This window comes from Anastrepha ludens, chromosome X (genome assembly GCF_028408465.1).
Source record: "Anastrepha ludens isolate Willacy chromosome X, idAnaLude1.1, whole genome shotgun sequence".
NCBI classification, from domain to species: Eukaryota; Metazoa; Arthropoda; class Insecta; order Diptera; family Tephritidae; genus Anastrepha; species Anastrepha ludens.
Window position 1 is genome coordinate 7,249,723 of NC_071503.1, and position 20,947 is coordinate 7,270,669.

Here is a 20,947-nt window from a genome sequence, read left to right on the forward strand (position 1 = left end):
TTAGCTTTATTACGCATTTTTTCATAATTTCATCTGTTAAATTTTCAATTATGTTTTCCATTTTTTTGTTTTTTTCTACTAATTGATTTATTATATTAGATCAGAAGAAACCATTTGTGCAAATTCAAATATCATTTTTTCATTTATAACTTCCCTTACTAGTTCTCTACTTGCATCAATGGATATACAGTTATTATATTCTATTATATTACACAGGCCTGCGAAATCTCGCTTTTTTACAGTTTCTAAAACCGCTATGGGTGTTTCCTGAAGGGTTTTTTATGCTGAAAACGAATATGACCTTGAAAATTCTCCAGCACATCAGGATTTTTGGCAATTTGAGGTTAAATAGTCAAAAAATGCACAACGGCATCGCAAAGTACTACTCTTCAGTTTTAAAATCTATTTTTAAAAATATGTCTGCGATTAATATAAAAAAAGTTATACTATTTTGAATTCGCCCTTTACAAGGGCGTTAGAGAGTTAGAAAGGTTGAATTTGTATATCTAAAAGTCTCTAATTCAAAATAGAATAACTTTTTTTATATTAATCGTAAACATATTTTTAAAAAAGGACCTTAAAGCTTAAGAGTGGTACTTTCAAGGTCATATTCGTTTTCTGCATAAAAAAACCTTCAGGAAACACCCATAGCGGTTTTAGAATCTGTAAAAAAGCGAGATTTCGCAGGTCTGTGTAATTCAACAACACAGCAGTTGTTACCTCATTTTGTTTAGACGTATCAATGCATATAATTAGATATTCTTTTAAAAATGTATCATAATTAACTATTGGTAAATTATTTATACTAGAACCATTATATGAATTTTTAAAATCTAGAAACATATTATATAATGTATCAAATTTATTGTGATTAATAGATAGTTGCATATCATAGTGTGGATATCTATTTGTATTTAATTTAACTAAAACATTTTCTAAATAACAATGGTCAAATTTACTATTGTTTTTATAATTATTCTGATTTCTTAATGTTTGAAATGTAATAAGAAAATATCTAGGTTTAGCACTAGATGATGTTATATTCCAAGTATGATTAATTCAAAAATTTGAAATTTTTGTAATCATCAAAAAATCCTATTAATATACACAAAGAAATGCTAACAGAAAAATAGCCTTTTTATTACCATGATTTAATGATTAATCGTTTTTTTTTTTTTTTTTTGGTGGGTGAGGTAGGGTTCAAAATGCATTCGCACTTACAGCGCCCGACGTCTACTGCGTCGTGCGGTGTGGCCACTAAAACAGTCCCTCCTCCTCTCCTAGGGAGACTCCCCTCCCGGAACTGTTTGGTACATTACTTCGGGAGGGCCCAGAACGGTGTCCATGAAAGGTACCAATTCTATTCACCCACGTCTGTGTCCACCATATTTGTAGCCATCATTTATGCTATAGGCTCGTCTTCTTGTGTCTCTATCTGCGGGGCTTCATGTTGTCGACTTAGCTTCTAGTCAGATATATTAGCATGTCTGTTAGGCATCTCTGTCCATGTCAAGTTTTTAGGACTCGCTCTATATACATGCGAATAATTTGCCAATTTTCTGCGCTTTCTATCATTTCATCAGTTATGTTATCAGCTCTTAAGGGGCCTAGTCTGCCTTCGACAGCTTTGCGAACTAGTTTCCGTCTCTCACATTTGAAGAAAGTGTGATATGCGTCGTCAATAAGTGCATCTCCGGAGATGTATTTAGTGGTTTCCGACTTGCCTATTTTGTTAAGGTATTTATAAAAATATCCATGTCCAGATAGCATCGGCGTAGTATAATAGTTTACCTCGCTGAACTGTCTTTTATACCATTTGTCTAGATTTGGTATAAGTCTCTTAGTACATCTGCCTTTGGTCTCTGACTCCCATCGCTCTTGCCATATTTGCAGTGTATGTGCTCTAATTTGCTGATTTGCCCTCGTTTTAGTGCGGGCGCGTGTGTAGTCTCATATGGCGTTTGTCTCGCTCTTTTTAAAATTCTATAGTTCTTTTCGCTCTCTCGCTAGCAGATCTATAGGTATCGTGCCGCTAATAATGAGTACTGCTGCTTCTGATAACGTGCGATAAGCTGAAGCAACACGGAGGGCGGCGGTTCTTTGGGCCTTGGACAGGATCTTGCGGCTACACTCAGTTTTAAGTGTGTCCGCCCATACTTCACATCCGTATAGTAAAAAGGGTACCATCGTGTCCGTGAGCGGCTTCCGCCTGCTTGCGATGGGTCCTCCGATGTTAGCCATTAGTCTTGATAGCCTTGAGATTGTTTTGGTGGATTTTTGAGCAGCATACTGGATTTGTGCCCAGTATGTCAGCTTGTGGTCGGGTTTGATGCCCAGATATTTCACCACTTTTGAGGTTGTTTTGTTCTGTGTGTAGACTGGCATTGTCACCTCTACAGGAATGCGCGCTCTCGTGAATAGTATCAGTTCTGTTTTTTCCGGAGCTAAGCTAAGGTCTTGCGAATCGAGCCATGTCTTGATTTTTGTCATCGTTTGTGTAAATTTCCGCCTTGCTGCGTCTAAATCCCGTGCGGTAATTACTGCTGCAACATCGTCCGCGTATCCTACTAGATAGACACCGTCGGGCATGTCGATGGAGATGGATGAGATAAGATTGGATAGATGAGATGGATAAGATTCGATACCTTTTTCTTCTTTCTTTATTTAACTAAAAAATATTTCAAAATTTGCTAATATGTTTCCAAAGGAAACCGTTATTTAAAATAATTGTAGCCTTGTATTTAATTGCCTTATCAAATTATAAAAAAACATTATTAATAGAATAATAATTAGTACCATTGAAATGTATTCATTTTGCATTAGTTTATCTATTCCATTTGAAATAATTAAATCTATTTTTAATAATTGATTTTGTTTAACATAATTGTTTTTATCGCAATTTATTTTATTTTCCATTTAAATAATAAATATTTTGTAGTTTTTTAATTAATGAATAAGTATTATAAAATAAGTATTTTAGTTCATTTATATATGTTAAATTTTCTCCACTAAAATCGTGTAGTTTGATATTATTTTCATCAAGTTTAGAAGTTATTTTGGTAGTACTTTCTTTATTTGATAATTTTATTAATAACTTTATACTATTAACTTCATTATAAGATAAAATAATATAAATAATAGCACTGATGACTATTATAACTATTGTTATTATTGCAATGTTATTTATACAATTTGATTTGTTAGCACATATATTACCCTCAATAAAGATTATGTTTACTACTGGTATTTTCGAGAGGTATTATTTTTACATACATTTTTGTAATTTTTATTTATATTTAAAATTATTTTCAAGTTCATCATCAGTTAATTTTCTACTCTTCTTTTTTATAGATGGCATTTCATTTTTATCCTCCTCTATTAATTTTTTAGCTTTATTACGCATTTTTTCATAATTTCATCTGTTAAATTTTCAATTATGTTTTCCATTTTTTTGTTTTTTTCTACTAATTGATTTATTATATTAGATCAGAAGAAACCATTTGTGCAAATTCAAATATCATTTTTTCATTTATAACTTCCCTTACTAGTTCTCTACTTGCATCAATGGATATACAGTTATTATATTCTATTATATTACACAGGCCTGCGAAATCTCGCTTTTTTACAGTTTCTAAAACCGCTATGGGTGTTTCCTGAAGGGTTTTTTATGCTGAAAACGAATATGACCTTGAAAATTCTCCAGCACATCAGGATTTTTGGCAATTTGAGGTTAAATAGTCAAAAAATGCACAACGGCATCGCAAAGTACTACTCTTCAGTTTTAAAATCTATTTTTAAAAATATGTCTGCGATTAATATAAAAAAAGTTATACTATTTTGAATTCGCCCTTTACAAGGGCGTTAGAGAGTTAGAAAGGTTGAATTTGTATATCTAAAAGTCTCTAATTCAAAATAGAATAACTTTTTTTATATTAATCGTAAACATATTTTTAAAAAAGGACCTTAAAGCTTAAGAGTGGTACTTTCAAGGTCATATTCGTTTTCTGCATAAAAAAACCTTCAGGAAACACCCATAGCGGTTTTAGAATCTGTAAAAAAGCGAGATTTCGCAGGTCTGTGTAATTCAACAACACAGCAGTTGTTACCTCATTTTGTTTAGACGTATCAATGCATATAATTAGATATTCTTTTAAAAATGTATCATAATTAACTATTGGTAAATTATTTATACTAGAACCATTATATGAATTTTTAAAATCTAGAAACATATTATATAATGTATCCAATTTATTGTGATTAATAGATAGTTGCATATCATAGTGTGGATATCTATTTGTATTTAATTTAACTAAAACATTTTCTAAATAACAATGGTCAAATTTACTATTGTTTTTATAATTATTCTGATTTCTTAATGTTTGAAATGTAATAAGAAAATATCTAGGTTTAGCACTAGATGATGTTATATTCCAAGTATGATTAATTCAAAAATTTGAAATTTTTGTAATCATCAAAAAATCCTATTAATATACACAAAGAAATGCTAACAGCAAAATAGCCTTTTTATTACCATGATTTAATGATTAATCGTTTTTTTTTTTTTTTTTTGGTGGGTGAGGTAGGGTTCAAAATGCATTCGCACTTACAGCGCCCGTCGTCTACTGCGTCGTGCGGTGTGGCCACTAAAACAGTCCCTCCTCCTCTCCTAGGGAGACTCCCCTCCCGGAACTGTTTGGTACATTACTTCGGGAGGGCCCAGAACGGTGTCCATGAAAGGTACCAATTCTATTCACCCACGTCTGTGTCCACCATATTTGTAGCCATCATTTATGCTATAGGCTCGTCTTCTTGTGTCTCTATCTGCGGGGCTTCATGTTGTCGACTTAGCTTCTAGTCAGACATATTAGCATGTCGGTTAGGCATCTCTGTCCATGTCAAGTTTTTAGGACTCGCTCTATATACATGCGAATAATTTGCCAATTTTCTGCGCTTTCTATCATTTCATCAGTTATGTTATCAGCTCTTAAGGGGCCTAGTCTGCCTTCGACAGCTTTGCGATCTAGTTTCCGTCTCTCACATTTGAAGAAAGTGTGATCTGCGTCGTCAATAAGTGCATCTCCGGAGATGTATTTAGTGGTTTCTGACTTGAATATTTTGTTAAGGTATTTATAAAAATATGCATGTCCAGATAGCATCTGTGTGGTATAATAGTTTACCTCGCTGAACTGTCTTTTATACCATTTGTCTAGATTTGGTATAAGTCTCTTAGTACATCTGCCTTTGGTCTCTGACTCCCATCGCTCTTGCCATATTTGCAGTGTATGTGCTCTAATTTGCTGCTTTGCCCTCGTTTTAGTGCGGGCGCGTGTGTAGTCTCATATGGCGTTTGTCTCGCTCTTTTTAAAATTCTATAGTTCTTTTCGCTCTCTCGCTAGCAGATCTATAGGTATCGTGCCGCTAATAATGAGTACTGCTGCTTCTGATAACGTGCGATAAGCTGAAGCAACACGGAGGGCGGCGGTTCTTTGGGCCTTGGACAGGATCTTGCGGCTACACTCAGTTTTAAGTGTGTCCGCCCATACTTCACATCCGTATAGTAAAAAGGGTACCATCGTGTCCGTGAGCACGATTGGTCGGGAAAAATGATTTATGCTCCGTGCTTTTAATATGCTCTTTACTACATCCTCAATTGCTCCAATTGTGGACCTTCGCGGTCTAAAGCCGTGTTGTCTATCCGAGAGGCCTCCCGGTTCGCTTATCGCTGTTGCCTTTCGTGGTTTCAGTATTTTTTCTAGCAGCTTCCCTGCCATGTCGAGCATGCACATAGGGCGATACGCTCATGGGGTTTCCGGGTCTCCTTTCCATTTGCTTATGAGAACTAACTTTTGTCTCTTCCAAATTTTTGGAAAAGTTCCTTCACATAAACAGGCATTGTACATGTGGAGAAGCGTTTGTGGGCGCTCAACTGCAATAATTTTCAAAACCTCCGATGGAATCCCGTCAGGACCTGGCGCTTTGTTATTATTGAGAGTTGCAGCTGCTTCTCTCAGTTCCTCTACCGTGAAGAGCGGGGGTGGGTCAGTATTTTCCTCGTCAACTCTCTCTGCCATGTGTGGGGAAGAGTGTATTCACTATGTTTTCCATAGTGGCTTCGCTTAGTTCAGGAGGTGGCTGCCTTGCTCCGAGCTTGTTTAGCAGGGATTTTTGTTTATATCCCATTTTTCTTTCTTGCTTTTCAGGATGGCCGTCTTTAGGGTGCTTTTTGCAGCTTTGTGTTCGGCGTGCTCTGCTGTAGTGAGAGTGGTTCTTCGTGCTCTTGTATACTTCCTTCTTTTGCTGATGCACGTATGCCTCAGATCGCGGATTTCGTTTGTCCACCAGTACACGGACTTCTTCGGATGTGCACTCTTTATCTTGGGCATTGCTGCTGAGCCCGCTTGCGTTACCCTTCGCACATCGTACGGAGCCTAGCCTATGACCTGTGTCAGAAAGACCTTTGTTTCGGCATATACAACAATCCGGTGGGTTGCTGCATTCTTTAATTTTGTGTCCTGGCTTCCCGCATCGTATACACAGTCCTTTACCCTTTCTATCAGGCCCTTTACACTGCCATTGTAACTGTCCCGTTTCAAAGCACCGGTAGCATTTCTTGTTGTCAATGCAGAGTCTCATTTTGCAGTTGATCCATCCTATTTTAACGCGTTCCTTCTGGAGAATTTTGTTTGCACTTTCTGATGATAGCGTCACATACTCTTTTAGTTGTTCTCGGCTGTTTGGTGCATTATTTAATGATAAATCATTAGATAATGATGCTAATCCTTTAATTGTTGTTGTTATTCCAGGATTTTCAATTTTGTCAATTTCAACTGAATTAATAAAATATGTAATTTTACTAAAAAGATTTCTTATCCCATTATTTGCAAAATTTATTCTATCAGGATTAAGTTTATCTAATATATTACCATCTTTATCTTTTGCAATAATTTGACCTCTAATATTAAGTAAACTTTTTGATGGTAATGTTTTAATGTCTTGATTATTAATATTTATTTGTATCGGTCTTCCATATTCATTTAATAGTGTAGAATTAGATAGTAAATGTTCATAAAAGTCATAAGATTCGATACCTTTTTCTTCTTTCTTTATTTAACTAAAAAATATTTCAAAATTTGCTAATATGTTTCCAAAGGAAACCGTTATTTAAAATAATTGTAGCCTTGTATTTAATTGCCTTATCAAATTATAAAAAAACATTATTAATAGAATAATAATTAGTACCATTGAAATGTATTCATTTTGCATTAGTTTATCTATTCCATTTGAAATAATTAAATCTATTTTTAATAATTGATTTTGTTTAACATAATTGTTTTTATCGCAATTTATTTTATTTTCCATTTAAATAATAAATATTTTGTAGTTTTTTAATTAATGAATAAGTATTATAAAATAAGTATTTTAGTTCATTTATATATGTTAAATTTTCTCCACTAAAATCGTCTAGTTTGATATTATTTTCATCAAGTTTAGAAGTTACTTTGGTAGTACTTTCTTTATTTGATAATTTTATTAATAACTTTATACTATTAACTTCATTATAAGATAAAATAATATAAATAATAGCACTGATGACTATTATAACTATTGTTATTATTGCAATGTTATTTATACAATTTGATTTGTTAACACATATATTACCCTCAATAAAGATTATGTTTACTACTGGTATTTTCGAGAGGTATTATTTTTACATACATTTTTGTAATTTTTATTTATATTTAGAATTATTTTCTGTATTTATTAATTAATTTTTAATTTTTTTTTTTAAATATCATATTGAAAAGTTCATCATCAGTTAATTTTCTACTCTTCTTTTTTATAGATGGCATTTCATTTTTATCCTCCTCTATTAATTTTTCAGCTTTAGCATTTTTTCATAATTTCATCTGTTAAATTTTCAATTATGTATATATACAGTTATTATATTCTATTATATTACACAGGCCTGCGAAATCTCGCTTTTTTACAGTTTCTAAAACCGTTATGGGTGTTTCCTGAAGGTTTTTTTATGCTGAAAACGAATATGACCTTGAAAATGCTCCAGCACGTCAGGATTTTTGGCAATTCGAGGTTAAATAGTCAAAAAATGCAGATTTTGACCATTTAAAAAATTTTTTTTGAGCAAAGTAAATTTTTTTTAAATTTTCCACAACGGCATCGCAAAGTACTACTCTTCAGTTTTAAAATCGATTTTTAAAAATATTTTTGCGATTAATATAAAAAAAGTTATACTATTATTACAAGATCGATACCCAGTACCAGGTGGGAACCCGCCTCCGAAGTGGTAGCGGATTTCTGCCTGGTGCACGAGTATACTCTCCAGAGAGTCTTGTCAAGATCCTTATTCTGAACACGGATGCGTTTGAGGAGTTCTGCTGAATTACAGGAAGGACCGGGAATCCAGACACTCGCTCGTACCAGCCTTTCTTTGCTACTCTCAACAAGAATAAACTTGCTGTTTTCGCAAGCTGGAATCTTTGCTATCGCTTTTTCTAGCCATTCTCGGGAAAAAGCATTGGAACAGTGCACCTTTACGATGCCGTCCACCACGCTTTTCCCCTCGAAAGTCGGCGCGTCTTTCGACTCACCGATAGCTTTCCAAAGATAGCTGTCAAGATAGTCTTGTTGCCCTTTGGACAGTAGACCATCTTGTTTGTCGGTATGTATCTCCACCGCCATTGCCTTTGCTGCCATTCTCGCGAATGATTCGCCAGACGTTGACGGAAGAGTGTCATTCGACATTTGAGGTCCCTTAGCCTCTGCCTTGTCAGGCAAAGGTTTGTCTGCCTCGGATTAGGTCGAGGATGCAGGCATTTCCGAATTCCGTCCCTCGACTTTCCTCTTCTTTGCTTTTCTCCTCTTCCCGGTCGTTGGCACAGACTCCGTTTCGTTTTCGGAAGAGTGCAGCGCTACAGAGGAATCCTCTGTTCTGCCACGCTTTCCCGTTTCCGTTACAGGTGTCGAAGTTGACGGAGTTTGAGTCCTTGCCTTAGCTAGTGCTTCGGCTTGCCTCGCCTTCTGTCTTCTTCGTTTGATCTGCCTTGTGGTTAGACCAACACCTGCGTTCGATTCTCCAATAACTTCGGTCTTTTTACCGGTACTTACCTGATTCACACCAGGTTTAACCGTTGTCAAAGACTTACTCGGTACCAGAGATCCGTCTGAGTCTACTGAGAGATTGTCCGCCATCTCCACATCCTCCACAACTTGTTCAGTTGCTTCAGATCGTTTCGACGGCGGTATATCGCTCACACTCACTCGGCTCTCCATTGGCATAGCCAATGTGCCATGTTTCACCACTAGTAGTGCGCTTCCTCCGGAACCCTGGGTGTCAGTTCCGGTCATAGGGGAATGTGGGGTTCGGGCCTGCACATCCGATGCCCGAGCCGTCGATTGCTCGACGGGAAGATTTCCCGAAAGTGGGTAACCTCGTGCAGAGAGATCCTTTGTTAACCTCCACATTGCGATGAAATGCATTTTATACCTCCTGCCAGGTTATCGGTACGGTACTCTCCACCTAGTACTTGGGTGGCCACCAATTCCGCCGTTCCGCGATTGAGTGGATACCCAATTCCTATATAGAGCTGCCCTCTTAGTTCGTGGTAAGTTAATCTCCATAGAATGGGGTTAACTCGCCACTTAAGCCTCATCCCCGCGGCAAGGAGACCGACATGACAACCACCACTATTTAATGATTAATTTTTTTTTTTTTTTGTTTTTTTGGTGGGTGAGGTAGGGTTCAAAATGACTTCGCACTTACAGCGCCCGTCGTCTACTGCGTCGTGTGGTGTGGCCACTAAAACAGTCCCTCCTCCTTTCCTGGGGAGACTCCCCTCCCGGAACTGCTTAATACATTACTTCGGGAGGGCCCAGAACGGTGTCCATGAAAGGTACCCATTCTATTCACCCACGTCTGTGTCCACCATATTTGTAGCCACCATTTATGCTATAGGCTCGTCTTCTTGTGTCTCTATCTGCGGGGCTTCATGTTGTCGGCTTATCTTCTAGTCAGATATATTAGCATGTCTGTTAGGCATCTCTGTCCATGTCAAGTTTTTAGGACTCGCTCTATATACGTGCGAATAATTTGCCAATTTTCTGCGCTTTCTATCATTTCATCAGTTATGTTATCAGCTCTTAAGGGGCCTAGTCTGCCTTCGACAGCTTTGCGAACTAGTTTCCGTCTCTCACATTTGAAGAAAGTGTGATATGCGTCGTCAATAAGTGCATCTCCGGAGATGTATTTAGTGGTTTCCGACTTGCCTATTTTGTTAAGTTATTTATAAAAATATCCATGTCCAGATAGCATCGGCGTAGTATAATAGTTTACCTCGCTGAACTGTCTTTTATACCATTTGTCTAGATTTGGTATAAGTCTCTTCGTACATCTGCCTTTTGTCTCTGACTCCCATCGCTCTTGCCATATTTGCAGTGTATGTGCTCTAATTTGCTGTTTTGCCCTCGTTTTAGTGCGGGCGCGTGTGTAGTCTCATATGGCGTTTGTCTCGCTCTTTTTAAAATTCTATAGTTCTTTTCGCTCTCTCGCTAGCAGATCTATAGGTATCGTGCCGCTAATAATGAGTACTGCTGCTTCTGATACCGTGCGATAAGCTGAAGCAACACGGAGGGCGGCGGTTCTTTGGGCCTTGGACAGGATCTTGCGGCGACACTCAGTTTTAAGTGTGTCCGCCCATACTTCACATCCGTATAGTAAAATGGGTACCATGGTGTCCGTGAGCGGCTTCCGCCTGCTTGCGATGGGTCCTCCGATGTTAGCCATTAGTCTTGATAGCCTTGAGATTGTTTTGGTGGATTTATTAGCAGCGTACTGGATTTGTGTCCAGTATGTCAGCTTGTGGCCGGGTTTGATGCCCAGATATTTCACCACTTTTGAGGTTGTTTTGTTCCGCGTGTAGACTGGCATTGTCACCTCTACAGGAATGCGCGCTCTCGTGAATAGTATCAGTTCTGTTTTTTCCGGAGCTAAGCTAAGGTCTTGCGAATCGAGCCATGTCTTGATTTTTGTCATCGTTTGTGTAAATTTCCGCCTTGCTGCGTCTAAATCCCGTGCGGTAATTACTGCTGCAACATCGTCCGCGTATCCTACTAGATAGACACCGTCGGGCATGTCGATGGAGAGGATGCCGTCATAACTAACATTCCAGAGATCGGGGCCTAGTATGGACCCTTGGGCCGCGCCAGAGGTTATCATTTTTGTCCGTTGTCCTCTTCTTGTACCATAAATGAGTACGTGGTCTTTGAGGTAGCTGCGGATCATCTTCATAAGAGTCATAAGATTCGATACCTTTTTCTTCTTTCTTTATTTAACTAAAAAATATTTCAAAATTTGCTAATATGTTTCCAAAGGAAACCGTTATTTAAAAAAATTGTAGCCTTGTATTTAATTGCCTTATCAAATTATAAAAAAACATTATTAATAGAATAATAAATAGTACCATTGAAATGTATTCATTTTGCATTAGTTTATCTATTCCATTTGAAATAATTAAATCTATTTTTAATAATTGATTTTGTTTAACATAATTGTTTTTATCGCAATTTATTTTATTTTCCATTTAAATAATAAATATTTTGTAGTTTTTTAATTAATGAATAAGTATTATAAAATAAGTATTTTAGTTCATTTATATATGTTAAATTTTCTCCACTAAAATCGTCTAGTTTGATATTATTTTCATCAAGTTTAGAAGTTACTTTGGTAGTACTTTCTTTATTTGATAATTTTATTAATAACTTTATACTATTAACTTCATTATAAGATAAAATAATATAAATAATAGCACTGATGACTATTATAACTATTGTTATTATTGCAATGTTATTTATACAATTTGATTTGTTAACACATATATTACCCTCAATAAAGATTATGTTTACTACTGGTATTTTCGAGAGGTATTATTTTTACATACATTTTTGTAATTTTTATTTATATTTAGAATTATTTTCTGTATTTATTAATTAATTTTTAATTTTTTTTTTTAAATATCATATTGAAAAGTTCATCATCAGTTAATTTTCTACTCTTCTTTTTTATAGATGGCATTTCATTTTTATCCTCCTCTATTAATTTTTCAGCTTTAGCATTTTTTCATAATTTCATCTGTTAAATTTTCAATTATGTATATATACAGTTATTATATTCTATTATATTACACAGGCCTGCGAAATCTCGCTTTTTTACAGTTTCTAAAACCGTTATGGGTGTTTCCTGAAGGTTTTTTTATGCTGAAAACGAATATGACCTTGAAAATGCTCCAGCACGTCAGGATTTTTGGCAATTCGAGGTTAAATAGTCAAAAAATGCAGATTTTGACCATTTAAAAAATTTTTTTTGAGCAAAGTAAATTTTTTTTAAATTTTCCACAACGGCATCGCAAAGTACTACTCTTCAGTTTTAAAATCGATTTTTAAAAATATTTTTGCGATTAATATAAAAAAAGTTATACTATTATTACAAGATCGATACCCAGTACCAGGTGGGAACCCGCCTCCGAAGTGGTAGCGGATTTCTGCCTGGTGCACGAGTATACTCTCCAGAGAGTCTTGTCAAGATCCTTATTCTGAACACGGATGCGTTTGAGGAGTTCTGCTGAATTACAGGAAGGACCGGGAATCCAGACACTCGCTCGTACCAGCCTTTCTTTGCTACTCTCAACAAGAATAAACTTGCTGTTTTCGCAAGCTGGAATCTTTGCTATCGCTTTTTCTAGCCATTCTCGGGAAAAAGCATTGGAACAGTGCACCTTTACGATGCCGTCCACCACGCTTTTCCCCTCGAAAGTCGGCGCGTCTTTCGACTCACCGATAGCTTTCCAAAGATAGCTGTCAAGATAGTCTTGTTGCCCTTTGGACAGTAGACCATCTTGTTTGTCGGTATGTATCTCCACCGCCATTGCCTTTGCTGCCATTCTCGCGAATGATTCGCCAGACGTTGACGGAAGAGTGTCATTCGACATTTGAGGTCCCTTAGCCTCTGCCTTGTCAGGCAAAGGTTTGTCTGCCTCGGATTAGGTCGAGGATGCAGGCATTTCCGAATTCCGTCCCTCGACTTTCCTCTTCTTTGCTTTTCTCCTCTTCCCGGTCGTTGGCACAGACTCCGTTTCGTTTTCGGAAGAGTGCAGCGCTACAGAGGAATCCTCTGTTCTGCCACGCTTTCCCGTTTCCGTTACAGGTGTCGAAGTTGACGGAGTTTGAGTCCTTGCCTTAGCTAGTGCTTCGGCTTGCCTCGCCTTCTGTCTTCTTCGTTTGATCTGCCTTGCGGTTAGACCAACACCTGCGTTCGATTCTCCAATAACTTCGGTCTTTTTACCGGTACTTACCTGATTCACACCAGGTTTAACCGTTGTCAAAGACTTACTCGGTACCAGAGATCCGTCTGAGTCTACTGAGAGATTGTCCGCCATCTCCACATCCTCCACAACTTGTTCAGTTGCTTCAGATCGTTTCGACGGCGGTATATCGCTCACACTCACTCGGCTCTCCATTGGCATAGCCAATGTGCCATGTTTCACCACTAGTAGTGCGCTTCCTCCGGAACCCTGGGTGTCAGTTCCGGTCATAGGGGAATGTGGGGTTCGGGCCTGCACATCCGATGCCCGAGCCGTCGATTGCTCGACGGGAAGATTTCCCGAAAGTGGGTAACCTCGTGCAGAGAGATCCTTTGTTAACCTCCACATTGCGATGAAATGCATTTTATACCTCCTGCCAGGTTATCGGTACGGTACTCTCCACCTAGTACTTGGGTGGCCTCCAATTCCGCCGTTCCGCGATTGAGTGGATACCCAATTCCTATATAGAGCTGCCCTCTTAGTTCGTGGTAAGTTAATCTCCATAGAATGGGGTTAACTCGCCACTTAAGCCTCATCCCCGCGGCAAGGAGACCGACATGACAACCACCACTATTTAATGATTAATTTTTTTTTTTTTTGTTTTTTTGGTGGGTGAGGTAGGGTTCAAAATGACTTCGCACTTACAGCGCCCGTCGTCTACTGCGTCGCGTGGTGTGGCCACTAAAACAGTCCCTCCTCCTCTCCTGGGGAGACTCCCCTCCCGGAACTGCTTAATACATTACTTCGGGAGGGCCCAGAACGGTGTCCATGAAAGGTACCCATTCTATTCACCCACGTCTGTGTCCACCATATTTGTAGCCACCATTTATGCTATAGGCTCGTCTTCTTGTGTCTCTATCTGCGGGGCTTCATGTTGTCGGCTTATCTTCTAGTCAGATATATTAGCATGTCTGTTAGGCATCTCTGTCCATGTCAAGTTTTTAGGACTCGCTCTATATACGTGCGAATAATTTGCCAATTTTCTGCCCTTTCTATCATTTCATCAGTTATGTTATCAGCTCTTAAGGGGCCTAGTCTGCCTTCGACAGCTTTGCGAACTAGTTTCCGTCTCTCACATTTGAAGAAAGTGTGATATGCGTCGTCAATAAGTGCATCTCCGGAGATGTATTTAGTGGTTTCCGACTTGCCTATTTTGTTAAGGTATTTATAAAAATATCCATGTCCAGATAGCATCGGCGTAGTATAATAGTTTACCTCGCTGAACTGTCTTTTATACCATTTGTCTAGATTTGGTATAAGTCTCTTCGTACATCTGCCTTTTGTCTCTGACTCCCATCGCTCTTGCCATATTTGCAGTGTATGTGCTCTAATTTGCTGTTTTGCCCTCGTTTTAGTGCGGGCGCGTGTGTAGTCTCATATGGCGTTTGTCTCGCTCTTTTTAAAATTCTATAGTTCTTTTCGCTCTCTCGCTAGCAGATCTATAGGTATCGTGCCGCTAATAATGAGTACGGCTGCTTCTGATACCGTGCGATAAGCTGAAGCAACACGGAGGGCGGCGGTTCTTTGGGCCTTGGACAGGATCTTGCGGCGACACTCAGTTTTAAGTGTGTCCGCCCATACTTCACATCCGTATAGTAAAATGGGTACCATGGTGTCCGTGAGCGGCTTCCGCCTGCTTGCGATGGGTCCTCCGATGTTAGCCATTAGTCTTGATAGCCTTGAGATTGTTTTGGTGGATTTATTAGCAGCGTACTGGATTTGTGTCCAGTATGTCAGCTTGTGGCCGGGTTTGATGCCCAGATATTTCACCACTTTTGAGGTTGTTTTGTTCCGCGTGTAGACTGGCATTGTCACCTCTACAGGAATGCGCGCTCTCGTGAATAGTATCAGTTCTGTTTTTTCCGGAGCTAAGCTAAGGTCTTGCGAATCGAGCCATGTCTTGATTTTTGTCATCGTTTGTGTAAATTTCCGCCTTGCTGCGTCTAAATCCCGTGCGGTAATTACTGCTGCAACATCGTCCGCGTATCCTACTAGATAGACACCGTCGGGCATGTCGATGGAGAGGATGCCGTCATAACTAACATTCCAGAGATCGGGGCCTAGTATGGACCCTTGGGCCGCGCCAGAGGTTATCATTTTTGTCCGTTGTCCTCTTCTTGTACCATAAATGAGTACGTGGTCTTTGAGGTAGCTGCGGATCATCTTCATAAGAGTCATAAGATTCGATACCTTTTTCTTCTTTCTTTATTTAACTAAAAAATATTTCAAAATTTGCTAATATGTTTCCAAAGGAAACCGTTATTTAAAAAAATTGTAGCCTTGTATTTAATTGCCTTATCAAATTATAAAAAAACATTATTAATAGAATAATAATTAGTACCATTGAAATGTATTCATTTTGCATTAGTTTATCTATTCCATTTGAAATAATTAAATCTATTTTTAATAATTGATTTTGTTTAACATAATTGTTTTTATCGCAATTTATTTTATTTTCCATTTAAATAATAAATATTTTGTAGTTTTTTAATTAATGAATAAGTATTATAAAATAAGTATTTTAGTTCATTTATATATGTTAAATTTTCTCCACTAAAATCGTCTAGTTTGATATTATTTTCATCAAGTTTAGGAGTTATTTTGGTAGTACTTTCTTTATTTGATAATTTTATTAATAACTTTATACTATTAACTTCATTATAAGATAAAATAATATAAATAATAGCACTGATGACTATTATAACTATTGTTATTATTGCAATGTTATTTATACAATTTGATTTGTTAGCACATATATTACCCTCAATAAAGATTATGTTTACTACTGGTATTTTCGAGTGGTATTATTTTTACATACATTTTTGTAATTTTTATTTATATTTAGAATTATTTTCTGTATTTATTAAATAATTTTTTACTTTTTTTTTAAATATGATATTGAGAAGTTCATCATCAGCAAATTTTCTACTCTTCTTTTTTATAGATGGCATTTCATTTTTATCCTCCTCTATTAATTTTTTAGCTTTATTACGCATTTTTTCATAATTTCATCTGTTAAATTTTCAATTATGTTTTCCATTTTTTTGTTTTTTTCTACTAATTGATTTATTATATTAGATCAGAAGAAACCATTTGTGCAAATTCAAATATCATTTTTTCATTTATAACTTCCCTTACTAGTTCTCTACTTGCATCAATGGATATACAGTTATTATATTCTATTATATTACACAGGCCTGCGAAATCTCGCTTTTTTTACAGTTTCTAAAACCGTTATGGGTGTTTCCTGAAGGGTTTTTTATGCTGACAACGAATATGACCTTGAAAATTCTCCAGCACGTCAGGATTTTTGGCAATTTGAGGTTAAATAGTCAAAAAATGCACAACGGCATCGCAAAGTACTACTCTTCAGTTTTAAAATCTATTTTTAAAAATATGTTTGCGATTAATATAAAAAAGTTATACTATTTTGAATTCGCCCTTTACAGGGGCGTTAGAGAGTTAGAAAGGTTGAATTTGTATATCTAAAAGTCTCTAATTCAAAATAGAATAACTTTTTTTATATTAATCGTAAACATATTTTTAAAAAAGGACCTTAAAGCTTAAGAGTGGTACTTTCAAGGTCATATTCGTTTTCTGCATAAAAAAACCTTCAGGAAACACCCATAGCGGTTTTAGAATCTGTAAAAAAGCGAGATTTCGCAGGACTGTGTAATTAAACAACACAGCAGTTGTATATGCTGGAAAATTTTCTGTCCATTTAAATTCAATTTTAATATCAATAGCAGCCTTTTTAATTACCTCATTTTGTTTAGACGTATCAATGCATATAATTAGATATTCTTTTAAAAATGTATCATAATTAACTATTGGTAAATTATTTATACTAGAACCATTATATGAATTTTTAAAATCTAGAAACATATTATATAATGTATCAAATTTATTTTGATTAATAGATAGTTCCATATCATAGTTTGGATATCTATTTGTATTTAATTTAACTACAACATTTTCTAAATAACAATGGCCAAATTTACTATTGTTTTTATAGTTATTCTGATTTCTTAATGTTTGAAATGTAATAAGAAAATATCTAGGCTTAGCACTAAATGATGTTATATTCCAAGTATGATTAATTCAAAAATTTGAAATTTTTGTAAACATCAAGAAATCCTATTAATATACACAAAGAAATGCTAACAGAAAAATAGCCTTTCTTATTACAAAAACAACCTTAATTTACTAGACAATTTGCCAACCACCATGATTTAATGATTAATCGTTTTTTTTTTTTTTTTTTGGTGGGTGAGGTAGGGTTCAAAATGCATTCGCACTTACAGCGCCCGTCGTCTACTGCGTCGTGCGGTGTGGCCACTAAAACAGTCCCTCCTCCTCTCCTAGGGAGACTCCCTTCCCGGAACTGTTTGGTACATTACTTCGGGAGGGCCCAGAACGGTGTCCATGAAAGGTACCCATTCTATTCACCCACGTCTGTGTCCACCATATTTGTAGCCATCATTTATGCTATAGGCTCGTCTTCTTGTGTCTCTATCTGCGGGGCTTCATGTTGTCGGCTTAGCTTCTAGTCAGATATATTAGCATGCCGGTTAGGCATCTCTGTCCATGTCAAGTTTTTAGGACTCGCTCTATATACATGCGAATAATTTGCCAATTTTCTGCGCTTTCTATCATTTCATCAGTTATGTTATCAGCTCTTAAGGGGCCTAGTCTGCCTTCGACAGCTTTGCGATCTAGTTTCCGTCTCTCACATTTGAAGAAAGTGTGATCTGCGTCGTCAATAAGTGCATCTCCGGAGATGTATTTAGTGGTTTCTGACTTGCCTATTTTGTTAAGGTATTTATAAAAATATCCATGTCCAGATAGCATCTGCGTAGTATAATAGTTTACCTCGCTGAACTGTCTTTTATACCATTTGTCTAGATTTGGTATAAGTCTCTTCGTACATCTGCCTTTTGTCTCTGACTCCCATCGCTCTTGCCATATTTGCAGTGTATGTGCTCTAATTTGCTGCTTTGCCCTCGTTTTAGTGCGGGCGCGTGTGTAGTCTCATATGGCGTTTGTCTCGCTCTTTTTAAAACTCTATAAATCTTTTCGCTCTCTCGCTAGCAGTTCTATAGGTATCGTGCCGCTAATAATGAGTACTGCTGCTTCTGATACCGTGCGATAAGCTGAAGCAACACGGAGGGCGGCGGTTCTTTGGACCTTGGGCAGGATCTTGCGGCGACACTCAGTTTTAAGTGTGTCCGCCCATACTTCACATCCGTATAGTAAAATGGGTACCATCGAGTCCGTGTGCACGATTGGTCGGGAAAAATGATTTATGCTCCGTGCTTTTACTATGCTCTTTACTACATCCTCAATTGCTCCAATTGTGGACCTTCGCGGTCTAAAGATCTAAATTTGAAATGAAAAAGGTTGTTTTCATTGAATTTTTTAATATGAGAAACGGTAAATTTGATTAGGGGTCTTTTTACTTTTAAGGAGGAATTACTAATTAGGATTTATTTTATAAAAAAACTAATTGATTTTTTTTTTTAATTTTATTTTGTTAATAATTAAGAATTTACTAAATAAATGTTATAGTTAAATTTATTTAATATTTACTTAAAATAAATAATTAATTTATGTTACTAAATAAATAGATTAAACTAAATTTTTTTTGAATATTTTTTGATTTATTTAATTACTAAAGTTTTATTTTGGCTTATGTTTTTGTTATTGATTTATTTTATATGTAAATTTTTGTGTGAAATGTTATTTATTTTAATAATAATTAAATTTTTTATATTCTCAGTAATTAATTTTATAAATCAAAGAAATTTGGAAGTAGTAATTTTTTATAGTATTGGCTAAATTTGTGCCAGCAGCCGCGGTTATACAAATAATACAAATAAGATATTTTTGGTAAAAGTTAAATTTTATATAAATAAAATATGTATAATTTTATTAGGTGAAATTTTAAAATTATTTATTTTTATTGAATTTTAATTGAAGCTTGTAAATTTTATAAATAAACTAGGATTAGATACCCTATTATTTAAAATGTAATTAATAAATATTAAGGTAGTAATAGTTATGTTCTTGAAACTTAAAAAATTTGGCGGTATTTTAGTCTATTCAGAGGAACCTGTCCTGTAATTGATAATCCACGATGTACCTTACTTAAATTTGTTTTTCAGTTTATATACCGTCGTTATTAGAATATCTTATTAGAGCAATAATTTTCAATAATTTTTATTAGAATTTATATCAGATCAAGGTGTAGCTTATATTTAAGTAGAGATGGGTTACAATAAATTTATTTAAATGGATTTAAATTTGAAATTTTTTTTTGAAAGTGGATTTGATAGTAAAATTTTAAAGATTAAAAATTTGATTTTAGCTCTAAAATATGTACACATCGCCCGTCGCTCTTACTATTAAGATAAGATAAGTCGTAACATAGTAGATGTACCGGAAGGTGCCTCTAGAATGACAATTTAAAGCTTATTAAGTAAAGTATTTCATTTACATTGAAAAGATTTTTGTGCAAATCAATATAAATTGAATTTTAATATTTATTTATTAATTTTTTTTTGTTATTTATATAATCTATTAAAAATAATTATAAAAAAATAATGTTTTAGTAAGTTTTAGTGAAAAAATAATTTTAATAATAGTTTATTATGTATTGTGAAAGAATATTGAAATAAATTGAAAAATTTTTAATTAAAAAGAAAATTTAGTTTATTGTACCTTGTGTATCAGGGTTGATCTAATAATTAATAATTATTTATTAATCTCGATTTTATAAGAGTTAATAATTTATTAAAGTTAATGTATCAAAATTATTTTAAATAAATTATTAGAAATGAAATGTTATTCGTTTATAAAGGTATCTAGTTTTTTTAGAAATAAATTTAATTTACAAATTTTTAATTTTTAATTTTTTTTTTTAATTTAAAAATTTATTAATTTGAATATTTTAAGGGATAAGCTTTAAAATAAAATATTAAAAATTATTGAATAATTTATTTAAAATGTATGTATAGAATTAGCAATCATTTATAAATTTGTTATAAATTATTTTATAATTTATGTTATTTAATTTTGTTTTCATTGAATTTATAAAAATTTTTTTATTAATTTAAAATAAAAAGTAATAATGATTAAATTAGTATATATTTAAGTATTGTTAAAATATTTTATATTGAAAAGTTTATATAAAGAACTCGGCAAATTTTATTTATACTCGCCTGTTTAACAAAAACATGTCTTTTTGAATTATATTTAAAGTCTGACCTGCCCACTGAATAATTTTAAATGGCCGCAGTATTTTGACTGTGCAAAGGTAGCATAATCATTAGTCTTTTAATTGAAGGCTGGTATGAACGGTTGGACGAAGTATGAGCTGTTTCATATAAATTTATAATAGAATTTTATATTTTAGTTAAAAAGCTAAAATTTTATTAAAAGACGAGAAGACCCTATAAATCTTTATATTTAATATAAACTAAATTTTTTTGATTTATTTTATTTTTTTAATATTAATTATTTTGTTGGGGTGATATTAAAATTTGATGAACTTTTAATTTTTAAAAATCATTAAT

At 34.9% G+C, this 20,947-nt stretch overlaps 1 protein-coding gene across 1 annotated transcript; it reads right to left on the minus strand.

Moving 5' to 3' along the window:
• Positions 1-1,983: 1,983 nt before the first annotated feature.
• LOC128869714 (uncharacterized) lies at positions 1,984-2,589 on the minus strand. The gene has a single exon (XM_054112320.1). It carries the CDS (start codon positions 2,587-2,589, stop codon positions 1,984-1,986), a length of 606 nt encoding a protein of 201 aa, XP_053968295.1.
• Between the last annotated feature and the right edge of the window lie 18,358 nt (positions 2,590-20,947).

Coding starts and splice junctions, on each gene's coding strand:
- LOC128869714 (XM_054112320.1), bottom strand. CDS start 2,589: ATGCCCGACGGTGTCTATCTAGTAGGATACGCGGACGATGTTGCAGCA.